The sequence below is a fragment of the Anoplolepis gracilipes genome, chromosome 6 (assembly GCF_047496725.1).
Source record: "Anoplolepis gracilipes chromosome 6, ASM4749672v1, whole genome shotgun sequence".
NCBI classification, from domain to species: domain Eukaryota; kingdom Metazoa; phylum Arthropoda; class Insecta; order Hymenoptera; family Formicidae; genus Anoplolepis; species Anoplolepis gracilipes.
Window position 1 is genome coordinate 7793235 of NC_132975.1, and position 26807 is coordinate 7820041.

Here is a 26807-nt window from a genome sequence, read left to right on the forward strand (position 1 = left end):
CGAAACTTCCGATTACGACAGCTCTCCTCGCTGACAATGATCGCTCTCCGCGCACGCGGGGAGATGACGAGACACGCGGCGAGATTTCCCGGCGAGTTTTGGAAAGTCGCACGGTATTTGAAAGCGCGCTTGATTAATTGATTGTGTTGGATTAAATTAAATAAACGGTCGGGATGAGAAAGAGAAAAACGCCATGCATATTTTATTTGACATATAACTGGAGCTTTGCAGTTTTATAGATTTCTACTTATTTTAGACGAGTTTCTCTGCTATTTTAAATTTGAAATGTTTTATCTGTCAATCACGCTCGGATTCATTCGAGTCTGCCGAATGTTACCGAGTAACGTCAAACGCATTGCACTCATTTCTCCGCTTACGTACGATGATACGATGATTGTTCGGGTATATTCGGAAATCATCGGCTTCGCGCGTGCCGGCGCTTTCGGCAGTTTCAAACGGTTCGGACATGATGCGCATCATTAATTGTACACGAGCATTATTTGCTAAATTTTCAGTGAATACTTATTGTTCGATTGTACGTTACAATTCATATACTTTTGACACGTCATCTAAATTCTGGAAAGAATCAATCTAACTTATAATTTGCTCCTGCACGTAAGCTCAACGTTGCTTCTCTTTACATTACTTTACGCTGTTTAGAAGTTTGATAATCTTTATAAAATCTCGCCTAGCTTAAAAACGATGTGAGGAAATACTAGAAATATGCGTTACATTATAATCTCTACATAATTTATGAGTTTTCCACCAAGGGACACAGGAGACACAGTGCAACACAGTGCATCATTTTTTTGAAACTTCTGTGCATAATAAAGACAGAATGATGCACTATGTTGTCTGTGTCGCTTGCTGGAAAATGCCCTTTATTACACACACACACACACACAAATAAAAGTAATTATGCAAAAAGTAGTTATTCAAATAATATATATATATATTATACATTGTAAACTAAAAAAATCTTATAATTATCTATATACATGATTCATTAATTATCTCTTTTCTACTAAAATTTTAAGCAAAATTAATTTTTATTGGAAAGTAATTTTCATAATTAAGCAATAAACCTTTTTATTCCATATTAACATATGTTTTTTTCTATTTCAGGTAAGACCATTACTTTCATTGTATATATATATATACGACCCATGTATCTGGCGACCAGTGAGACCAGACTTTGCAGTGAGTACAGTCATATATATATGAACAAATAAGATATAATAACTCTCTGTAAAGCATTTTAACTTTTCTTGATATTATTTTATAAACAATTTTTATATTTTTATAACCACTTTGTATGGTAATTACATGAACAAGTTTAAGAATCTATAAAGATGGTTAAAAAAAATAATATCAAAAATTTAAATTATCGATAAACAAGCGCACATATAGCTAGATAAAATATTCCTAAAATAGGAGAACGCATTAGTATGCGACTCGGAAAGGGTTAAGCAATGTATTATGGTAGGAAAGATACAGGCTAAAGTATAATGTACATACATACATGTACACACACACACGGTGAATCAAAGCACACCCGCCGGCTTAGCCGATGGCGTTTGAAAATAGATCGAGGAATGATAAAATGCAGCCGTGTCAATGAGCTATCGAGTATTTGCGTAATAATTGTAGATGGATTTATGCTAGATGGGATCGCGTTGTGAAAACGAACGACTCGCGGATCGCGACGAAGTAAAATGTGCCTTGACAGAAATATCGGTTAATCGGCTCGAATCGCGCGATCTCGAAGTATCGGCTCGACATTGACTGGTCTAGTCACTTTCTACGCTTGTTACGATCGCGTACGATCATTTCTGGAGTGTTATGACGTGATCCCAAAAAGAAACGAGTTCCAAAAGAAATATTACGTGTACTTTTTTGTAAGAGTTTACTTTATATATTAAAATAAATTTTAATTTAATTAATATTAAATATAATATTGTTATCTCCCTTTTTTAACGAGAAGTTTTTAAGAGCCATTTTAAAATGATTTCAAACTTTTGTGTATTTTTTAAATATCTTATTTTTATTATTTTTTTAATATTAAAAAATATACAATTACATAATAAAAATTATTCATTTCACAATATTTTGAAGAAAAATATAATTAGCGCAGCTGACGTAACAATCTCAATTAGTAAATGTTTTATAAGTAAGAAATTAATTATAGAGGCAAGTAAAAATTATTTAAATTCTTATATCTCTCTCTTTGATTATCTTGAATATATGAGAATGCACGCCCCATTTTTTTCTTTTTTTTTTTCGTGCGAGTTACGCAATCTACGAGAGAGCGAGATGGGCCTGACTGACAAAAATGGACCCGAGAGCGGGTTACGATCGGGCCCCGACCCGGGCCCGGAAATGATTTTGGCGCCGCGGGCGGGGAAAGCTCGACTACTAGCTTGACAGACGTTTCTCTACCTTTGCGCGCTCTCGCGCCTTCTTCGAAAGCCGGATTTGCACTACCGAGATAGCCACCAGCTAAGCCCCGGGTGTACATCGACAGTATAATGAAGAGCGATTAAAATGTCGCGCAACCCGAATATTTATTGCTATGCTTGCATAGTAAACTATTATTTATTAAAAAATCATATTTACCACTATTTCACTTTTTCGTCTGGTAAATTGTACTGCCAGAAGCGTACAGCTGATCTAAAAATGCGCCATATAAAATATGCACTGCTTTTTTATTAGTAGAATTGGTAAAAATTTGCTAAATAATTTATACTATGTGACGTGAAAAAATTTTTCACAAATTTATAAATTCTATATAACTATACATATGTCATATAAAAATTAGGATTTATTGACTTTTCGTATTTTCTCGATGTTATAACATGAGAAAAGTCCACAATATATTGTTCATTTGCACAAATCTTTCGTTACATGATCATATTACATTATCACTCTTTCTTCTATTATCTTTTGTATTATAGTTTTTTTTAAGACATAATATTACTTTTTAATTAATTTTTTAAGATATAATATATAAAACGAATAGTATTTAAATTTCATAAAAATCTATTATCGAAAGATAGATAGATTCTTAATGCGACCGATGAGGTGCTCCATAGGACATATTAAGTCTTAACTTCAAAGATTTTTGATCGCATAATCTTTCCAAGGATCTTGAAATTTACTTGAATCTTTTTTTAATACGCCTCGATCGCAGAATGCAAAGGCAGGTCGACGAGATAAAGTTTCATACGCGTGTATCGCGAATATATTGTCGACGTTTCAGTATTTAAGAGTGAGAAGGAGAAAAGAGAGAGAGAGAGAGAGAGAGAAAGACCCAGATTTCATTTTCGTTGATGAGCTTGGCATCGGTCCAGCTCGTCTAAATATATATCCCCTTTTTCTCCATCTTTCTCTCATCTTTTCCTTCTCATTTTCGTCGCAAATGGATCCTTCTCGATTTGCGAAACTAGCAAAGAAGACTGAGAATACTGCTAGAAATTATCCTAATATGAATCAAAACACTCTGTTGAAGTGAGAATTAAAAGTTAGGATGCACTGAATCCATCTTGTAGCAGTCGACTTTATAAAAGAAAAATAACAAAAATTGCAGATTAAATATTATTAGTAGATAATGAGAGTGATCGCTGTTAACTTTTTACAATAATTTTATAAACTTTCTCGAAAGTAATTCAGTGAAGGAATAAAATTTCTCACGAACATTTGATTTCGAGAAGCAGAAAGAATAGAAAATTGCCGATGTACCGTGACCCATCATCTGTCGATTTCACCGGATACGGCGAATGCAAAAAGGTGCATAAAAAAACGAAGGGTTTCAATATTTCGAATTCACTTTGCGCCGAGAGAGGCGGGCGGACTCGTTTTGTCAGTTCGTGCAACGGTATTCGTCGGGACCGCTTGTCAAACGACTCGTTGTCGTAATGTAATTTACGACAGGGTCCGCGTTTGGAAATTTCACCTTACTCCTTGTGCGCACATTTACTACGCTGCGGGTCCCGCCGAAAGAGCGCAATGAACCCGAACGAGAAAGCAGCTCCCCACAGTACAATCGTGCGCGTCGATTTTGGCTGTAACATGCTTGCCAGTTCTCTACAAAGTTGGCTTGTCGAAGAAAATTGCGGCTCGGAAACTTTCGACCTTGGGATACTCGTGCGCGAGTACGATATGACGGCTTTTTCAACGAGCATGGTTACTGCGCTCCAATAATTCGCGAGTAGACGCGGAAAATATCTTGTGTAAATGCCGATCCGCGCGAAACGGGTTTGTATGTTTTCTACAATTAAATTTTATGTGCGGCGTTCTCTAATTGTAAGTTTCTGTATTTAAGAGTTGTTATTAAGTTTGATGATAGCAGAAGTTCGATTGAGGAGAGTGAGTAATTTCAGAAATATAAATTTTTAATTAAATTATTAATTACAATGCAAAACAAGTTTTTTTATTCTCTTAGTATCTGTAAAATATTGTTTATTCATATTCTCTTAAAAGTATTGATTTTGTTATTTATTTATGTAACTTTACTGCCAAGCCATCTGCTTTAGTAATTTTTAAAATAATCTTCAAGAACTTGCCTCAAAATCTAAATAAATCTGTCATACATGTCACATATGTACAAACGTGGCTAATATAAATGACTATATATATATTCTAATTCAATTTTAACTATATGCTGAAAATATAGGAAAAATGTAATATATTAAAGAGCGAGAATATATGGGAAAATGAAAATTTTAGTTTCATGAATTTGATAAATTGATATGTTAAACGTTTAATTGAAACTATAATTTTTCACAACTTTTTATTAAATTATTAATTACAGTAGAAAACAAGCTACTTTTGTTAGTTTATTTTTTCATCCATGAAATATTATACATATTCTTTTATTTAATTTTAGTATTTACTACCAATCTGTTAAACCACTTAAAAGTTTTTGATAATAATAAATTCTCAGAAACTTACTTGAATCTAAATAAATCTGTCATGCATATCATACATATACAAACGTGACTAACATAAATGGCAATATATATAAACGTTATAGCCCGGTCCCAACCGTGTGCTGAAAAGTTTTCTTCGGCTCTATTTCAGCAACATCGCGTCGCAAATTCGCAGTACTTTCACGGCGCGATTGCGCCATCGCGGCGATTCCGCGACAAGGTTTTCGGCAGCGATTTACAACAGCGGGAATAACAATGGCGTCGCAAAAAGTTGGCACGCAATAGCCACCGTGTCGGGTAACGCGAATCCAACGGTACATCCCTGCGCGCTTTCAACGTGGTCTACCAACCTACTGTGCCTACCTATCTGCCTGCCTACCTACTTACCTACCTACATACCTATACACATCCTTCGCTCTTTGTGGTGCCTAGGCCCGCATCGATCGCACTTATATGTATAACGCGTACATGACTATCGATCCCGCCGCCCCGACTTGCCTCGCCTCGCCTTCTTCCCTCTCGCATGGGGAAAAGACGAAACGAAAAAAAACACTCGGCCACCCCCGCCCTTCTCCTATGTCGATCGCGATGAGAAACGCGAGATCCCGCCACCCTCATGTCACGTCGCGCCTCGGTAGCATTATGTTTACATCGGTGTCGCAACGATACCGGGGGTTGCTACCCTAAGCAGAACATAAGCTATGTCGTAATATCTAGGTTGCTTATGCACAATGGAAAATATAAATTGTTATTAATATACGAAGTCGAAAGCCTTAAGCGAATCAATTTTCTGACTTTTAATCTCAAGAGATCTCTTGTAATCATATTTTACTTAAAATTTAGAATTTAAATAGTTTTTGGTAATACGTGAATTGATCGTATAGACAATGAAATAAAACTTTGTTAACTTTAAAAATATATTTCTCTATGATAGTTGATTGTCTTTCTAAGAATTTAATAAAAGTGTCTTATATCTTTATTAATTTAATCAGTATCAAATGAAAGAGGAAGTGGTTTAAGAAGGTGTGACACATTCTTAGGAAAATTTACTTGTTTTCATAAATAAACGCTTTTTATCTTTTTGCGTTATATTTTTATTGTTATTATAAACAATAAAATTCTGGAACTTTATTTAAAGTATCAATAATTTTATGTAAGTGAAGTTGGGCCTTTATGAAAAATTTTTTAAAATAATTAGAGTTCTGATTGATCTTATTAGGGTGAACATTTTTGTCGGAAATCTAGTTTTTTGGAGAATTTTGATGGTCTCCAAAAATTTTTAACAATTATCCTTAATAACTAAAGCTTTAAAATTTTTAATAATGAAGGGCCCACTTTACATACGTAATAATTTTATTATTATTATATTATATAATAAATTTATCTATTTTTTTTCTTTTAATTACAAATTTTGCAACAATAATTATTTATAATGATTAAATCCAATTATAATAATAAATAATATTAATTCTTAATTACTATATCAATAAGTATATTAATGACAGTAATAATGATTAGCGTTCTCTGCCTCTTGAATCATTTAACTTGACATTTTAGGAATTAACACGTGTGAAATGTTGAAAGGAAACAACTTACGATAACGGGATTTCTTGTTGATAGACGAAATACTGATGAAACTTCCAATTCCGACACCGAAACCGCAATGTCCTCGACCGTTCGCTCTTTTATGTCCGGTTTTAAGCCACATGGGTCATTGACAGTGGATGCGCGTAAATAACTGTAATTTGTCATTTCCATCACAGACGAGATAACCAGTAAAATATTACGTCACAATCTTCTACCAGACCTATACAATTCCACTGCCATATGGTCAGTAGAACGGTGAAAAATCGCAATAACAATAGTATTGTCTTATTTTTATAATAATACATAATTGTACTATTATGTTATGTTATATCATTTTTCATTATCGCATTTTTACTTGTGCATTTTGGAGATTTTTAATCCGAGGCCGAGCTTATGGAAAAATGACAAGACATGTCTTTCTGATGTCTGTCATATTTTATGTTAATGAGTTGTAAAGCTATGTTTTAACTAATATTTTTTATTACATACCATCATAATGAATACAGAGAAAGAAACATTCAATCGAAAATGACGCAATCTCTTTAATATTTCGCAAAATATTACGCAGATTAAACTTGCAGTTATAATAAATTAATTTAATCTGATTTTTTAAATTATATCAATCCTTTAATTTACGAATTAATATGTATCAAATATTGAAAGAAAACTTATAATAACGGAATTTTGTGTCAATAGTCCCTTAATATTAATTTTCTTTTAAAAAAGTACATAAAAATTTTAATAAATAATAAAACTATTTAGCTATTTTAGCTAAAAAAATACAAATAATTTAGAAATAATTCTTTAACTATCAACATTTATATCTTATATTTGAATAAATTTTATTCAATTTAAAGTCTCCATCATTCACGAGAGTACATATCTGTTACATAAATATTTCCGAGCACTTTGAAACACGTGCACTATATTGAAATTTGAACGGTTCGAATCTGAACAATCGATAGCACTTTTGATTCACAAGCATAGCATTCACAAACATAACACCGGATAGGTTTCATATATCAGAATTTTAAGAATTCCGGTTTATTTTTTTCGCCAGATAATAGGGGTCAGATAATAGGGAATCTCTTCTCTTTCGTTCGAGGCAATCGATTCGATCGCGCCGCCGTCTTCCCACGTACCTGCCAAGAATCCGTCGTCTGGAATAATGCGCGAAACGACATAAGTTTGAGTGGGAGGGAGTGAACGACCTAACGGTGCAATATCGAGTGTCGGGCGCTTTTATACAACCGAGAATACGTTCTATATGTGTATTTCGATTATTGAATGAAGATGAACTGTTACATCGAAAAAATGCTACTGTGATCACGTAAAAATTTTTAATTAAACTATTATACTTAATAAAGTTGTGTTAACTATTTGCGATAAAATACAAAACTAAAGACGTTATACAAAAATACGTTAGTAAATATGAAAATAAGGAAATTATCTACAGTAATCAAGAAAGAAAAATAAATAAGCAATAAAGTGTTTACTTTGAAAAGAAAAATGATGCATTAACTTACTTACGGTAAAATATAAAGCTAAAAATATTATGCAAAAATATATAGGTAAATTTGAAAGTAAGAAAATTATTTTACAGTAATCAATTAATAAGAAAATTATTACAGTAATAAAAAAAGAAAAATAAATAAGCAATAAATTCTTTATTTTGAAAAGAAAAAGATGAACGGAAGAAATTTATATGTAACAAAACTGGAGCAAGATCAAAGAAGAGAAATTCTGTATGAAATGATGGTTAGAATTTATTTACTTCCATCATTAGGTTTCTTTGGGCCATTAAGATCTACATTATCAATTTATGCCTTGGGAAACGTTTTGACTCTCGCTATTAAATTTTTTACCGTGTCTCTCCTACCTCCTCTTACATCTCAACGCATAATTCATTACATTATAAACAAGAGCTCGTTGAAAATATGAAGTCAAGCTTCTGTCAAGTTTTCTAGCAATCTTTCTAATTATATCATTAATTTTAATTTATTCAGTATTTAAATATTTATTTAAATAGTAGAATTATTAATTCAATTTTAATTCTTTTACTATTATTAAAAAATCACGAAATTATCCTGAACATTTCCCTCCACTGTGAATTTTAACTTGAAGCAAAAATAATTTTAAATAATTACCTTCAAATATAATTTTTATCGTTACTCTATGTGAGACGTAATATACATACATCTCTTTCTCTCAATGAGATGACAACAAAAAATGTACTTAATATTGAGACACGCGATAAAAATCTGCTTTGGAAAAAGTAAATCATTGTTCAAAATCAAGATGAAGATACGTTTAAGCACGTCATATTTTATGATCTTTACTCGCATAAATCATCGCTTTTGAAAATTCTTATCAGCCTTTTATTCTCAATAATCGAATATTAATTCGGATCTCGCTGTTCAAATTATGAAATCAAGATTTACGATTAGGCTTAACGATAGTATCCGAATGACGATGACAGGAACGACGACGCCTTTCTGTTAAACCTATAACACCTTGTCGTGGCGACGATGACAGCGGCATCCCTACCGATCGATCGCTTCTGAGATCGATTGTGGCGCGGCGAGTGCGTGCGCCATCCTGTAACCGGCCTCGCTGCTCATAGACAGAAAGTAAACGCTTTTATAACTCCCTCCCTGTCTCTATATTTCCCTTTCCACCCCTTTGTCACGCATATGTGTTACATTTACGATGAAATCGTTCTTTATTATATTTATTAGCGCGCGACGAAGCTGACTTAATCGGGACGCCGACCGAGTGAAAAAACGTGCTTTAGACGAGGTTTTATTAATGATTTTAAAGATTTGTCTATTACATAATTGTATTAATACACCTCCAAAGGTTGCTTATAATTAATAGTTTAATACAAATAATTTTTCTAAATTTAAGTAAAGTTTTATTTAATTCTTTATCAATTATACTTGTCAAATTTATAAGTAACACGTGAACGTGTAAGACATATATAAAATTATGTAAATGTGTGAAAAATATTAGATAGAAACTTATCACAATCGCGAAAATAAGATTAGTAGTTATAAAGTAATATCAGAACAACTCTCGTTTTTACGTGTCATTACGTTACAACGACGTAATGTAGCATATTGTATTTATCAGAACTTTTCAAGCTGAAATCACTTCAAAAGCTCATATTTTAGCTACGGACATCCTGTCGTAGCAGAGTCACCCTTTATAATCAGGATCATTAACATTGAAAGGGCTAACACCTCGCGATCAGAGCGTCATCCGCGTCCGTGCGGAAGACTCCAGAAAGTATCGAAGGGAGCATGGGCCGCGGCTTAGACCTACCCCAACGTGATCCTGTTTACAGCAACCCTACCGTCCTTTTCCTCTCGCATCTCTTCAGTCTCGACTTATCTGAGAACCCACCACTTTCCGTTCCGTTCTCACCCTTCTGCCTCATTCTTCCCTCCCGTCATGAGAGTTTCCTTACTCGCGACGCGCCTTCTCTTCTTTCCTCCTCCCTCGCATCCCCTCCGCATTCCTTCCACCCTTCCTCACGCCTGTCTCCCACTTTGTGCCCTGCGCGCTTAGCCCTCCTTACTATCGCGCTCACGCTTTCTTCGTTCCTCTCACTCACTCTCTCTTCAACCGGCCCGCAAAACGCGAAAGACAGACAGAGAAGCATTGGCAAAGAGGGAGGGAGGGGAAGGAGAGAGAGGGAGCGAGAGGGCAAACGGTGGGGCTGGCTCTCTCCGGTCTTGCGCGACGCGCACCAGTCAACCCAGAGCCACGGTCGCGCGACAGCCACGGTGTCCGTTAAAGGGATCGGTTCGATCATAGTTCGTGATATTTCTTTCAAGTGCCTCGCGGAATCTCTCCTTCAGAATCTGTCCCTTCCATCACGCGCGAACGCCCTTTTCGCTCGACCGTGCGCCCGTTTCGGAGTGATCCGCGAAGTGAAGGGCCCCAACGCGGGCGCTCTATCCACCTCGTCAAGGAGTAACCGGCATTCGCGAAGCATACCGTGGCGACGCCGACAGTCGCGAGAAAGCGCAATCTCGAGGTGATCCTCCGACACTCCCGCGCGTCGCCCAAGATCGCCGCAGTTACCACCGCGTCCCCGCGTAAGGGACCGATGGCACGCGGCGAGCCGAGGCCCGTCCTCGCGGCTGCCTGGCCCGCGTGCGGCCCTTGCACGCGGATAGTCGGGATGCGGTGGGACTGCTCGTGACTGTCCGCCCGTGTGTGCCAGTCGACGACGCCCCGTATCGTACACGTCCGGACGGACACAATACGGAGTATCGGAGTGTCACCGATCGACCGAGTGATCGTCGTTGTCGTCTTTATTTATCGCGCGTTCGTGGACATTGTCGTTGTTCACGTCGTCGTTATAATCCGGCGGTGTCGCGACGAGAGGGAAAAAGAGGAGTATCGACGTTTTCTCGTGCCGGCGCCGGGGTACCACCCCTTGCGCGCGGAAGGACAGTAGCGGCCGGCGCGTCAGTGAAAGTGAGTGATGCGAACGCGTTCGCCAACGTGGAGGAGAGGGAGAAGCGAGTGCGAGCAAGTGTCATCGCGACTTCTTCGGGGTTGGTCTCGCATTCTTTTATGATACCTCGAGGCGCGTCCTCGACGATTATTATTACTGCGACGCGTTACGGAATTCAGTTCTCATTGTCAGTTCGACGAACGTCGACACAGTGGTGGGTCGCACAGGATAAAACGCACCCCTTCGACTCGTTTCGTGCGGATTCACCCTCCCTCTCTCTCTTTCTCTTTCTCTCTCTCTTTTTCTCTCTCTCTCTCTCTCTGTCTCTCTGTCTCTCTCTCTCTTTCTCTCTCTCTTTCTCTCTCTCTCTCTAGGGAGGAGGTATTTCTCTTGGGAGGAGTAATGCGTCAGAACGGTGCCAGACAGCGACGTAGAAATAGATCCTCAGAGGTAGGGTTGGAGAGTGCATTAGCTTTCTCATCAATGAAAAGTTTATATCATCAAATAGGGCTTATACTGTGCACTCTTTTCTTTGTATAATAATATTTATATTGAAAAATCGTTTTAGGATTATTTAGAAATCTCAATTCTCGAAACTCGAATAAATTTTTTAATGTTATTTTGGCATGGTAAGATTAATTTCTTCTTGCATATATCTTTATATTTAAATAATTAACTAAGTTACGTAAATTATTTTTCTATTTTATAAATATATATATAGTTTGAATATCTCATATATTTTTGCTAAATATTTATACATTACGTATTTTGCTAAATACCTCTGAATAAACGCTATAAATATTAAATTAACGCTATTAAGCATTGTGTTGACAGTAAGACAGTTATATTTGTTAGTACAAAATATGCAGTTAAAATCTCGGTTTCAAAATACTGAATTCTCTATCACGGGGAGATTTGAAATCTCGTGTAACATCGTAAAAAAATATAATTTATTCCCCAGTATCTTTATAATAATATCATATAAACTTCGATTAACGAGCCTTTTACAAAAAAGTTCACTCCACTCAAGAAAGCTTGTTAGCGTTGTAGAATATTAATGACGTGTTTTTCATTTTTACATTATCGATCCTCTATAAGTTTTTCTTATTTTCTTACATCTTCGATCATCCGCGATTTCGCGATGTTTGTCCCACTCTTTCTCTCTCTCAACAGACTCTCCTCTCTTTGCTTCTATCGCTCTTTCTCGTTCTCCCTCTCGTCTTCTCGCCCACTCCAGCATTTACCTCCCGGTTATGAATATTATTAAGTAATACCTACATCGCACGCATGGCAATACAAACGCGCGACTGTATGCACTTATACGTATGTGTACGGGCATCACGCGCGCGCGCGTGTTGCACGCAGGCGAACGGAAAAGTGCAGGTTCTCATTCTAGAGATATCTTGTATTCGCGAGACAATACAAATATACATGTATTTCTTTCTCAATACGAAGAACTAAGACTCTTGTGATATAATAATTAATTTTTATTGTAAATCAGATGAAAATCAATATTAAAAAATATATATATAGAAAATTACATAGCGCTTTTGATATAATTTCGAATTCTCGTTTCTCTCTTGGCAAATTCAATATCGTTTCTCTTCGAAAAAAAATTTCTTTGTAAGCTTTAATGTCTTTATACGTCTAACTTTTTTAATTATTTCTAATAATTTAAATGAATTTATAATTCTTCAGTTTAATATATATTTATAAAATATTTTTTATTGATTACTTTCAACTCTCTTTTCATTAAAAAATTAATTTCTCTTTGTAATTATTGCTTTTTACATCGAGCATTTTATCGTTAAAAAAAGCTTTTTTACATAAAATTTTGATGAAAAATGAAAAAGTAATTAAACACGATAATTGGCTTTTTTCTTGTTATTGATTTTAGCATATAAATTTCATAAGCATCAGAAAGATTTGTAAGAAAGACCTATTTAGTATTTAGAAATGCACCTGAATCGATATAATGTGCAAAATTTGTGTGATATTGTAGCGGCGCATGATGGATATTTATATGGTGTAATTATAGAATGTATATTAGAAGATAGACTATATTCTCGTTGTTATCTACAACGGTGTCCTCGTGAAGTGACCGGAAGTATCCATGCGACATGATGGGACGAAGACGATAGTAAACATAAAATATTGTGTTATGTACGAAGTGTTAAAATGTCAGCCGACGCTAATGAAATCGTGTTTCTCAAATAACAATTAGTTAATTCTCCGGTAGAAAAAAAAATATCATTTGATTTAATATTTGAAATAATATTTTTTATAAACGCCTGCATTTTATTAATTGTATCTTTCTTATAAAGGTCATGTTTGAAATTAAGAAAAGAATACAAGTTCATTCATTCATGGATTTTTTTATAATTAATATAAATAAATCTATAATTTCTTAAATTGTTGCAAATTTTCATAAAGCATACTTGTTAAGGAATGCATGTCATATATTTTAATTATTGTTTATATTTGTATAGTTACAAACGCGTATATATTATATTTATCGTCTTCAAACTCTATGGAATCAATTATTTACGTAGATCAGGTTTGATAACTGGCTCGACTGTTGTCTTCGCTGAATGTATGAAATAAAATATCCAATAAGTCACTTAATTTGAGATAAATGGGTATAAGTATGAATCGCGTGCACACGGTCGGGTCACCTGTGCGTTTCTATCTCTCTCTTTTCTGTCTTTTTCTCGTGATAATGGTGATGCCGTAATAACGCCGCCGACACGCTCGTGCCAGAACCGAAGTATACGCTCGATGTATACGACCTAAATAAGATGCGATGCCCCCCCAGGGCGAAAGTAATTCACACGCGCGAACAAGAGCTCGCACGCCCGCGCGCCGTACTTCACCGACTTTTAGACTTTATTTACCGCACACTTCTAAGATAATATTTGAAACTTATTAGCGACAACTTGAGTGACAATCGTGGTCATTATATATATTTCATTTTATTTTATTAATTTTTAATATCGTGATATTTTATATATATTTTTTATTAGATTTTTGTTCTTTTAATTTCTTCATAAATTTATGTATTGTTTTTACATATGAAAATAAATAAAGACAGAAAGTAGACAAAGTAAATAAAAATCGATAACTATTAGACATAAATATGTAATAGCATTTATTATCGAAATTAAAGTTAAAGAATGATCTTATTATTCGATTTGATCATAATAAATGAAGCTTGAAATCAAAATCAAAATTTATTAAAACAAGACTTATTATGATTAATCGGTTCAATTATTATCGCAAAATCATGTAATGAATTATTAGATTAACTAAGTAGTTTGCAGACGGTTGCCTTTTTAGGGATAGATCGGACAACGCGATCTTTTATCCAGGAAGATACGCGCTATATCTAAAGCGAAGGAAAGATAGAACGAAGAAGATAGAGATTGAGAGGGAGCATCGAGTCAGTAGGCTAGTGGGAACATAAACCGTACGTACGGTACCGCGAGCCCTCTTCCTCTTTCCCTCTATCTCTTGTACTTTCCGCCTTCCTTCCTCTTCTCTCACAATTTTCTCTTTTCATTGTGGTCAGCGGACATCCACCACGTTCATATATAACGGTGATTTTAGTATTCTCGAGAGCAGCGTTTCCCACGCAATCATAAATTGAGAATTCTCTCTTTTTTTATAAGATTTTAAAATTATAATAATATTATAATAATATCTTTTTCTAGATGATGATATGTGACTATTTAGATCTCTTTGTTTTCTTGGATTACTCAAATTATTAAATGTTATCTGTCATAATTACGGGCATCAATTGATAGGATTTTTATATATAAGTATATGAGAATAATATCTGTGATACATATCATAAAAGTCTGATTCTTTAATTTTAATATTTTAATCTACCAGTTCGTCTAAAATTATTATTAAGTCCCTGTTGTCAAAAATTAAAAACATTAAATTTAAAATGTATACACCGATGTATTTTTTCAATAGATTAAAAACTTCACTGGCTAAAATTCTAATTGTATAAACAAAGTTGAATAAACTCAACAATTAATCTGCCGCTTTCACTGCACGAGCAGCGTATAAATTTTTTCGGACACCCTGTATGAGTGGGTGGTTGGGAAACAGGCTCGCTAAGCTCGGCCGGTGGTCGCCGAGCTTCGCTCGATAGCGAAGCGTGGTTCCCCTCGACTCGAGCTCTCCGCTGCTTGCAACGCGGTTGGGATTAAAGGGGAACCATCACGGTGCATGGAAATGCAGGATCGATGCGCCAGGAGTCGGCCTCTTTTTCGCGTCGGCCAGGGATCGATCGTTCAGGATTAATAACGTGTCGTCAGGTTTTATACACTTGCCATTTATATTCTTTACTTTTTCAATCTTAAACAATTCTTTCGAACTGGTTTTATTTAATAGCTATGTTTATTTGATTTTTATATTCGAATGTTTGCAATCTTTAATTCTTGAACGCATAATGTTGTGCATTTTTCGGTGTGTGTATATATTGATTTTCTAAAGCTTTTTGACTAAAATTGGTTATAAAATATTCTTGATATCTTTACGCTCGAGAAATTGAATTAAAAGTTTGAATTTATTTATTTATATATAAAATACTTTTTATACATTATTTTCTATTATAACATTTTATCTACTGTGTAGATCATAAAAGCACGATTTTTGTTGCCATTTTAGAAAGTTGATCTGAGAACTTTCAAAAGGATTACATAATTATATATGTCTCACAATGTAAATTTTGTGTCGGTTCTACGAATTGATTTTTTATCTTGTTAATCTGTAATTCGTTGCAATTTTTTCATGGTATATCCAGAGAACTTTCTTTTAATTGTTAATTCTGATTGAAGATTAGTTCGTTGTCTGGCGAAATTTTAATCTACCTACGTCCAAAATGAACTAGCACGAAACGATTCGATGGAAGTTGTGTCTGATCAAGCATGAGTTAATATTATATTTGACGTTCAATCCTCTTTCGTTTTTCTCATATACTTATTAAAACTGAGAAAATATATGAAATTAAATCGAAGATTTGCAACAGAGACCTGATTATATATCGGATTAATGTTTAAATATATAATGTATAAAATATATATTATGTTGGGTTTTATAGAAAAATAAAATTTATAAAATTGAAATGAGATAATAGCACTGAGAGAGAGAGAGAGAGAGAGAGAGAGAGAGAGAGAGAGAGAGAGAGAAAGAGAGGAGAAGAAATACGTTGTATTATAGATGAAAATCAGAGATTTCAAAGTTTTTATTTAAAATAATTTTTATGTATATTAATTCCCAAGATCTTCTAATTAACAAATGAAAATTTCGTACGTATAAATCACATGTAATACAGTCAAAGGTCTACTAATATTTTTAGTTCCTTGAAAATTTCCATTAAATTTAGTAACAAAATCAGTCTCGCAAGGAGAATACAAAGCAAGAAACGTCATATGTACGACAACTCTCGCATGATCGGCGCAATGACAACTTCCTTTCAGATCGAGAACTAGAAGGGAAATTCGTCGAAGCCATGTCACGTCGTTGGGAGTTCGCGCGATTCCCGATGACAGCAACGACGGTTACGTGGACAACGGTTACAGAAAACGCGCCAACGACCGCGATAACGGCAAACGAAGTGAGCGCAACGACGTTAACGACTACGACGAGTACTCGACTCGGCGTGTTGCGACTTCGGGGTGACTAAGAGCGAACACCATCATCGGTGCGATCATTAAACCAACGACAACAACGACGACTTTTACGTCGAGGGGGGTTAGTGGTAGTACACAATAAATCGTGTCACGTTGCACTGTCGTTGGGGTGGCGTGGAGGAGGCGGAGAAGGAGGGGGAGGGACAAGAAGAAGAAGAAGAAAAAGAAAAGAACGGAAATACGAACTTTATAACTAGTGAATCGACGCGGAGTATAATCGCGCGAGTGTCGCATCATAATAGACAGATCGTTTTTTAAATAGCAGTGGTGCATCGGTCCTTAGGGGAGCGAAAAGAATCTTCAGGGAGTTAAACGCGGTTACGCGGCCGCGAATGTTACATCGGGCCAGCGAAGGGCGCCCGGTGATTCAGCAGGGCATCAGCCTGGCAAACGTCAGCCTACGACACCGTCACCACGGCGTTCAACATGTTCGAGATGTGGAGCGCGGTGAGTTCCAAGCTGGAACACTCCGCGACCTCCTCGGGCTCGCCGTTGCCGTTGACCTCGCACGCGCCCCAGACACCGCACACCTCGTCGGGGAGCATAAAAGGTAAAGGACTCGATCGCGATTGAAGTAAAACGATACTCTTTTTACTTCAAAGATTTTCAAACTTATAAGCTTCAGACGGATTAATCGGGTTAATCGATCGCTAAGCTGAATTATAAATGAGATAATTTAAATGAGAATAGCGAACCGCTAACTGGGAATTATATGACTTGTTTATTGAGATTTATCAACGGCCGTTAATCTTGCTAAATTTTTTGTACATTTAAATTTAAGAAGATATAAAATCGGATAAGATAACGTAATTGTAAGATTATTTAAAATAATGAATATTTACATATCTTCTGAAAATTTAAAAGTCTTGAATGTTTTATTTGATATATATATTATATATTCTTAGACATTTAAATTTCTAGATTTTAAAATTTCATCGAGACAAAAACGAGATATCGAGGCATATTGAGATATTGAGATATTCGATCTTTAACCCTTTATACTCATATATCATCTATATGACGAAATAGAACGTGATGTCTGATCGCCATTCGACGTGAATTATAAAATCCCATTAATCACGTGGGCGCCGAACGCTGTAATAAATCTCTCGTTACACATCGCTTTGGCATATCCATTTGTGCTCGGATTGTTCGATTACGTTTTTAATATCCACTTACAACAACAGATAGTCAATATCAAATATTATCTCTTGTGAATTGATTAGCATACTAATTTATAACAAAAAGTGGCGCGCTTGTTTAGTAATAATTAAATTAATCTTTGCACAATTTTTGTTTTCAAAATTAAATTAATAAACATAAAAATAATAGACATACCTACTGCAGAATGCTAAAAATACGATATATTTTGTTGAATATATTTTATTCTATTAAGTGTCATTGGTTGCGAAAGTCGATGTGAATGTAACTAAGCAATTTAGTTCAAAGATATATCGATGCACGATTGTCGACGCTTGATACATATACTGTCACATCATTAAGAATCTCGATCAGAGTTGACGTACATATATCATGATTACATTTCCTCTTTATTACTTTAGCTATTTAAATATAAAATAAATCTTTCTCATGTAAAATTTAAAAGAAGAGTAAAAATTAATTAATTTTTTACAAATGCGTTTACTAAAGCATACAAAAATAAAAAAAAAGTGAAAGACAGAAGAAAAGATATAGACATTGTAATGCATTAACATAATATATTTACGGTGCATATATGATAAATAATATATTAAATATATTTAACATATTAATTTAAAATGCTGCGTATTATGATACGTTATAGCATCAGTGGTATAGGTTGTAATTAATTAATTTATAATTATTGCTGTGGCGGAACTAGCTTTGCAATGAGGATAAACCAGGAGTGAAAATCAATTTTAATTGGCGTGAAAATAAATTTTAATCAAAAAATGTTCAAGTATTATTTTTTCTCAAAACAATTGCAAAAGTAGATTACTTTTTTATATCCCTTGCTCGAGTCATATTTTGCTCGTAAGGTTGACAGGAGACGTGAAGGATGATAAATCTTAATACAAATCTATTTATATTATGGGGACGGTGCAAATCTACCGACAGGAGACTCACTCCCGCGTCCTCTTCGCCAATACGATATTACCAGCTGGCCTCACACGGGTATTCTTCTTACGAGGTTTTGCGCAACTCAGTCTTACGTGGGTACTTTCGCTTTGCATAATTCGCTCGGCATCGTGCGTTTCGATCGAGTATTCGTATTCGGGACGATCGCGAGGCACGATATCGTAAAGCCGCTTCCACACGTTTTTGGATATCTTATAATAAGTATATGATATGTATATATTATCTCTCTTCCTTTTTTAAAAAAAATTCTTTTTATATCAATGTAATAACAATCATGGGTTGTTTTTTAAACTGGCGCTCTTCAAAATACTCTGAATATTGTGAAGTTACAAATTTAATTTGATTTAAAAAAATTAAAAAATTCGAAAAGATAACGATTATGAAAAAATGCAGATTGTTGTTTTCACAGGCATTTAACAACATCTTCATAGAATAATATTAGCTTCGTTCTCATGTTCAAATCAAGTTAACCTAGTTTCTATTTTTCACGGATTTCCAAAAAAGCCCAATTTGTGTCGTGCTATTAACATACAAGATAATAATAGACAGATGCATAAATCAGTGAACATCGATTACAATAATTGCACTAATTTCAAAACCTTTAAAACATATATATTATATATTATCGTTGACATAATTATTACATGTGTCAATGGTAATTACGTTTCTAATAATTGATACACTAATGCAATTATCTTTATTAAAAGAATATCTCTAATAAAAATACAAATATATCCGTTGCAAATATGTTTCAAATAATGATGTTATTATACACACACACACCTTAGATTTTCTGCATTCTTTTCATCTTTTATTTAAAACTGTCTTAAGCAGTTTTCCTATGAAAAATTTAATTATGCTATAATATTGACTATTTTTTATATTTATAAACATTTAGCATATATATATATATATATATATATTTTTTTTTAGATGCATTTCTAAATAATCTTCAATTTTTAAACTTTTGTGTAACTTGTGTGTGTAAAAATTTACTTAAGCTATAAACTATTTTGGTAATTTGACACTTTATAGAAAGACAATAGAAAGATATACTGTGAAAATATTATATATTAAAAAATATACTTTAAATGGTGATCAGAGCTGACAGCCAATCCAGAGAATTTAATATAATCTGCAAAAATATGGATTATATTAAATGCTAAACAATTAAGGTTTTTTATAACTTGTAATATGGAAAACTATTTATATAGCAATTAATACCATTTTTAAAGATTATTTATAAGCCTCAATAAAGTATAGAAAATCAATTGTGTATAGGTACACTTAAAAAAATTCCATAAATATTAATTAAAGATGTAATACCGTATAATAAAGTGAAAAGATTAATATTATACTTCTAATAAATTATAACATAAGTAAATTAAAATATCAAACTTTTGATTACATTGCGTAAAAAATTACATTTTTGTCTTATAAAAAGTTTTAATGTAAGGTAGTATAAATAAAATTATCAATTAATTAAAAAAGTTCTTAATAAAGGTAAATAGTAAAAATTATGACTTAATAATAAAATGCTATTTAATTGGATTTATCATGACTTATACTTTTCTTAATCTACATATATTAAGCAGAAATCTTATATTCATTGTAAAAATTGTTACATTGTGCTTAAATAATTAATCACTTCATATTTGCTTATACAACAATTACACATGATAAGTAGCACAAAATAAAAATATGTTACAACTATAATATAATTATGCTTAATATCTAAATATATTTTTTATCTTCTCGGAATATTTCTTACATTTTCGCGATATCTTTGATGAAAGACGCTTATCAGTGCCTGATATGTTATATATTTATTCAGATATTTAAGAAAATCTTTCTTCTTTTTACAAGCATTTTGATATTTATTTGATTCCTTAAGTGGTTAAGACCCGCGAAATGAGCGATCACGGCGAAACGACGACGACGTGCATCGGTTTCGCAACCGAAGAACCTTCGAACCGGTTCGTCCGCTCCGAAAATGCGCGCCACCGTTCACCGCACGAGTGTATCTCACGTGGTCGTAGCTTTCACCTGCGAAAAAATATCCTGGCCGATGCCCGACGACGAAGTCGATCGAAAGTTCGTTGTCGTAGCCGTAGTCATCGATGTCTCACAACGCGTCACGTCGAAATGGCGAGAGCGTCCTCCAACTTTTCCCTTTCGCGTCGTTGGGAATTTCAATGTAACGCCATCGTCCGCGAAGGGTTAGACAAACAGATTGATGACAGTTTTATGTGAAATCTGGGACAAGCCCCTTGAGAGCTATAAGTAGGATATTTACATGACTGAAGTGTGGCAATAAGCTATGATAAGTCATAGAAATGCAAAAAAAAAAAGAAAAGAAAGAAGAATCTAGAGAAAGAGAGATGCAAATTGCAAAGAATAGTATAAAGCGTTCAAAGCATATAACTCCTTTGGCTACTTTAAAATCGTGTAATAAAAGCACAAAGACAAACCAATTAAAATTATTAAATAAATGGAGTATTGCAATAGTTCCTCTTAATGACAAAATTATTATAAAGTTATTAATAAATAATAAGTAAATATTTAATAATTATCACGAAATCGTTAACAATGATAATGTTATCATTGACAATGCATACACATAACATATATTCACATATTATCTCATTTATTTAAACATTTTAATTATCTTTCTCCTTGACCTAATAATTACATGGAGGCAGATTCGCAAATGTACGCGCGTTCATTAATTAATTCGTATGTACGTAAACAAATTGTCGATCAAAAGCCAGTAAGAAGCCAGTAAGATAACGTGCAGATGCGGATGAAAATGCATTACGAAATAGGCGAGAGGGATAAAATAGTATTATTGACGGCGAAAAAAAAATAAAGAATGCTTTCTCGTCGGTTGGAAGTTGTTTACAACAGTTATCTTGCGTTGCAAGTACTCGGATGTCTCGTTGCGAGTTTTATCTCGTAATAACTCGGTGATAATTCGTCCGCGATGCGAAAGTCAATCGGCGACGCGTGAAGCGGCATCGCTCACCATTATTATTATTTGAAATTGTGTACGCTGTTCTGCTAATAAAATATCTCATGGACTAATTTATTCCTGGAACGGCGCAATGAAATTTATTTCTATACCGTCGTCGTGCAGAGTACAGTTATTTTCGATATAATATTCGTTATGTTCTTATAACCGACTTACGGTGAAATATTTTCTCGTCTTTTATTTTATGTAAGCGCTATTTAATATTTCATTCGCATTACATTATATCTGAGTTTTCTTTTAGATTCGCGCGTGCAAAAAGTCTGAAAGATTTATTTATATGGTACTCTGCACAATTTTCTTTTTCTCATTATATTTAAAAGTATCGTTAAAATTGTTGAGAGAAAAATTAAGTAATTTAACTATATTTATTATACAGACAAGTAAATGTAAATAATTGTTAGTGGGGTAATGGAAGATGGAAATAAAATAATGAGTACCCATAAATATAAACTGCTCAACAATTAACTATATCTTCTCCCTCTTTTACTATACTATTATCTTTATGTATAATAATATAATTTCATGCTTCATCATTATTCGCCCATATTTCCATGCAGCTACAATGACGAGTAACCAATTAATAACATGATTAGCATATAGAATTATTGTATTACAATACATAATTTTGTACAAAAAATTAACATTCATGGAAAGTATTTACGATTGTAGCATAAAATATTTGTCGCGGTTTCTTTCAACCAAACTTTACTCTGAATTACGAAAATTACATTTGAGCACAAAGTTGTGTATATCCAATTTTAAATTAATACACATAATTAAAAGAAGGCACTTTAATAATAATATACACAAATATAAACAAAAATGAGAGGGATTCTCGCGAAATCGCCGATGTAGTCGTTACCGTCGCTGCTACTGCAGCTGCGGCTGCAGTTACGGGAGGTAGGTGGTAGTGGTTCTGGTAGTGGTGGTGGTGGTGATAGTGATGGTGGTGGTGGCGACGGAGCAGGACGGAGGAGGAACGGAAGCGTGGGTTCCCCAGATCGATAGTTGCACGGCCGTGCAACCGACGGACGCTTCTCGTCGTGTCGACGTCGTCGACGACGACGACGACGACGACGACGACGACGACGACGATGCCGATGCCGCGACCGCCACCACCGCTGCCGTCATCGGCGACGGCGAAACGTCAATACGCTCACACGTGCATCGTTTCCGCATCGTCCGAAAGCACGAGCGTTTCTCTCCGCTGAAAGATAAAAGGTGGGGTAAAGAGGCAAACGAGACGAGAGGGACAGGGAGGAGTAGGAGGAGATGTAAAACAATGCTCTACTGCCGTTTTGTAATATCTCCCACTCGCTGTGACGAGAGAGAGACGAGGCTTTCCGGCTCGTCGATGCAAACTCTCCGTGTTAATGGAGTGCAAGAATCTCCAGCTCGTGAATAGCGGCTTTTCGTAAATATGATGAAACGATAAGGCAAAGAAAAATATTGTTGATTTTTAATTAAGCTTTCTATGAGTGTTGGTACTGGTATTCGTTCCCGAGTAGAGAATATTCGAAAATTAGAGACATAATTTTTGACATAAACTGAATAAATGCGCATTTAGTTTGTATTACAAATTTCTAGTTCAATTCTTTACATTTTATATATAAAGTGTTTTCATCTTTTTCTTTAATATTTTTATTTATCCAACGCATTATCAAAACAAAAATGTAATAAAACGTAATAGTCGGAAAGTTTAGAACTGTACAATCTCATTTGCTTGTATACTATGTGCTCAGAAATACTCGAAATATTGTAAACGCAAGAATGGCGAGAAATCAACAATCCTAGTAGCAATCCACTTACTGAAAATTGTAACTTTATAGCAAAGCTTGGAAAAATTTTGCGAGAGCTTGCAAATCGTAGAATATGATATGGAACAAGCCCGGTAATGTGCCTTGCGAGACGTGAACGAGTTCAGTGTAGTTTTTACTTCCTGCGCTGTCGTGCGTTGAAAATGTGGGGAATCACTAGTATAATGCGTCGACGAGTCTCGAGATCCTCGAGAAGGAAGTTACGGAGCGACGTGCATGCGCCTTGGGAGCAAGCGTGAAGCTCCTTAAAGCGGGATATCCCGATATCGCGGCAGCTTTCGATGGGCACTTTTACATTAATGTTATGGGATATGATCATTATTACGTGATGGAAGTAAAATTAACTAAAATCATATTTAATAGAGAAACCTCTACTAACATACATAATATTATTCCTTTACGACTTTTTTTATCATTAAACGCAAATAAATCCTATTTATTAATAGGAATCTAGAAATCTACGCGCGCGCGCGAATTTCCACAATGATATACATAATGAAAATATATATGCTTCGCTTGAAATTATTCCGCTAAATGCTTTCATAAATGGAGTTCTCTTGGTATCGATTAAGGGCGAGAAAGGGGAGCACAGAAAAGGGAAGATCATCGATCGACTGCACGGTCTCGGCGTGCTACGATGCGATCGGATGTAGGACAACATTGCGAGCATCTTGGCTCGTCGACATCGTTACCGATTTAGACCTATTCGTTCGAACATACCTATGCGAGCGTTGTATCATTAGGCTTGTTAGTAGTGTCCTTGAAACTGATCGTCGATCTATGTTCAGTAGACCATCGGAAAATCGAGATTTATTTACACCGAATACTTTGCATACATAACTTTTTCTTTGGCAGTGTCGCTTTTTTCAGATAGATCAAGTGTTAAATAATAGGAGAAAAGTTAGTTAAAAACGACATGATTAATAAAAATTATTATATGCGATGTAATATAAATTGTAAGAATGAACCGTAAATTATTCTTATGAAACTACATATTCTTAGAAAACAAAATTATACGATTTAAATTTATAATAATATATAGAATTGAAAAATTGCCTATATTATAATTTTTTCTGGTAAAGAGCATCAATAATATTGTAATGTTAAAAAATTCAAAATTCAAACTTTTTTTAAAAATAATTTTTAAGAATTATGAGTAAAAAAAAGAATAGTTTAGTTATAATTTTCAAGGATCCTATTTCTTAAGAATATTTTTCAAGGAAGAAGAAAAGTATTTGACCTTCTATTGTGTGATTTTTATATTTAAGACTTATCTATTAGATCTTAACTATATTTACGAGGAGAGATAAGGTTAACATAAACTTTTACTAAAGAAACATTGTCACGGAATTCTTTAGAGAAAACGCCGTTAAAGTTTGATGTAAATCTTACGTAACATAAACACATACACACATACTGCAAGAGGGAGGCACGATCGCTTTTGCAGAGAGGGTTGCTATCGAGACTATAGAGGGAAGCGGGAAAGGACAGGGAACGGAAGCAGAGCAGGGCAGGGCAGAGCTTTAAATACCCCATAAGATTGAGAAATCGATCGTCTTCATCCATTTACGTGATTGTAGAAATTCTAAAACAAGAAAGATTCTGGAATATATAAAAATAGATAAAATTTATTTCTTTGGTTGAAATATTATTAGTAGAATTTAATAATGGCACAAACAAAAATATTTACAGAATATCCCAATATTGAAAAAAATATCTTATTGTTAGTAGAAAGACTTAAAGGACAGTTTTTAATCAAATCAAATTTAATTATGTCAATGCAAAAATACAGACAGTGGAAATTTTTCAAATCTACAATAATAACTCTAAAAATATACTTTATATCTTTGCAATATTTACATAATTAAATGGGGTACTTCTATTGGATTCTATAGATATTCATATATGTGATATAAATGACATATTTATTTACATCGATAAAAATTATTTTTTCGTAGTTGCAATTTAATTAAAGTAAGGACAAAAATAAAACCAAACACTATAGCAAAGTGTTTCCAATTTATTTCTAATGAATAGGGAGTTTGTGTTCTTTGTTATAACTTGGTTGAAGAGAAGGTTTAGTTTTCTAAATCGTTAACACGCACTTTTCACCGCAGTAAAAGCCCGACCGCGGGGGTGGGTTGCGCTTTCAGCTGTACGACGGATGGTGCATGCTTGTAACGGAAGCGCGGGGAGGACGGTGCGGAACGGGGGTTGCGCAGGGTGGAGAAATCGATTCCGGGGAGCGTCGTGTTTACTCAACGTCCGCGTCGCGGCGCATTGTCGTTGCGATTTCGCGCTCGAGCACGTCAACTTCGTATTTTTCACAGACTGCGTGTACCTGTATTGCACGCGCCACAAAGAGCGACAGTGGAATCGGAATAGAATAGATATCTTATATAACTTTTCATTGAGACATTTCATACGCAAAATTAGAAAGAATTATTTGTGCGCATACAGAAAAATATAAAAGTGATAAATATAAATGTTTTTACGTACTAAAAAATAAAGATAAAAGGAACATTTTAAACGTATTAAAAAACAGAATATTTACTTTATACTCGCTAATTATATTTGCTACATACATTAATAAAAAATAGAAACATGTAATAATAAATTATATGAAGATCTAAATATTCAGGCAACATAATTATATTGAAAGGGCAAAAATTTAAGATTGAAATAATATTATAAAATATTTTAAATGGTGTAATATTAAGTAGTTCAAAAATAAAAAGAGGAAAATTATATTTTTCTAATACATAAGCAATAAAAGCAAAACTGTAAATAAAATATATAAATTTTTAAATAAATATAATGAAATAAAAAGTTTTGAGAGAAAAAGCAATTTATTTAATTTAATGAAGTGTCTATTTAAAGATTTCAAATCAGCAGGGACAGAGAAAAAAGAAGAGGAAGACAAGTGAATGGTAGAGGGGATCGAGAGAAAGACTGCTGGTTTATGTAATCGCATCCTGCGTGAATATGATAGTCGGATCTCGTCCCGGCGCTTATTTACGTACAAACTACGCAACGTGACTGTCTTTTTTATCGGGGCCGTAGCAGAGGTGTTGCGTAGCAAGGGGACTTTAAACGGTACTATAAAAAAACAAGAAAGAGAAAAAGAGAGAGAGAGAGAGCTCGTGATCGTTATCT

General features: G+C 34.4%; 1 protein-coding gene across 18 annotated transcripts in view; it reads left to right on the forward strand.

Moving 5' to 3' along the window:
* Hr3 (nuclear hormone receptor 3 ROR-beta) overlaps positions 1-26807 on the forward strand; it is a 190000-nt gene that overhangs the window by 119835 nt on the left and 43358 nt on the right. For 9 of the 18 annotated variants that reach the window (XR_012046930.1, XR_012046929.1, XM_072894693.1 and 6 more), the window contains one exon: positions 1126-1200. The exons of 5 other annotated variants lie outside the window; for them this stretch is intronic. Coding sequence is in view for 11 of the 13 variants with exons in the window: in XM_072894693.1 (XP_072750794.1) it covers positions 1126-1200 (75 nt within the window). In the remaining 2 variants the exon portion in view is untranslated. Of the gene's footprint in view, positions 1-1125; positions 1201-1228; positions 11198-12731; positions 17236-26375; positions 26748-26807 lie in introns of those variants that run through there. 4 more of the 18 variants (XM_072894708.1, XM_072894707.1, XM_072894706.1 and 1 more) reach the window with 4 other exon arrangements.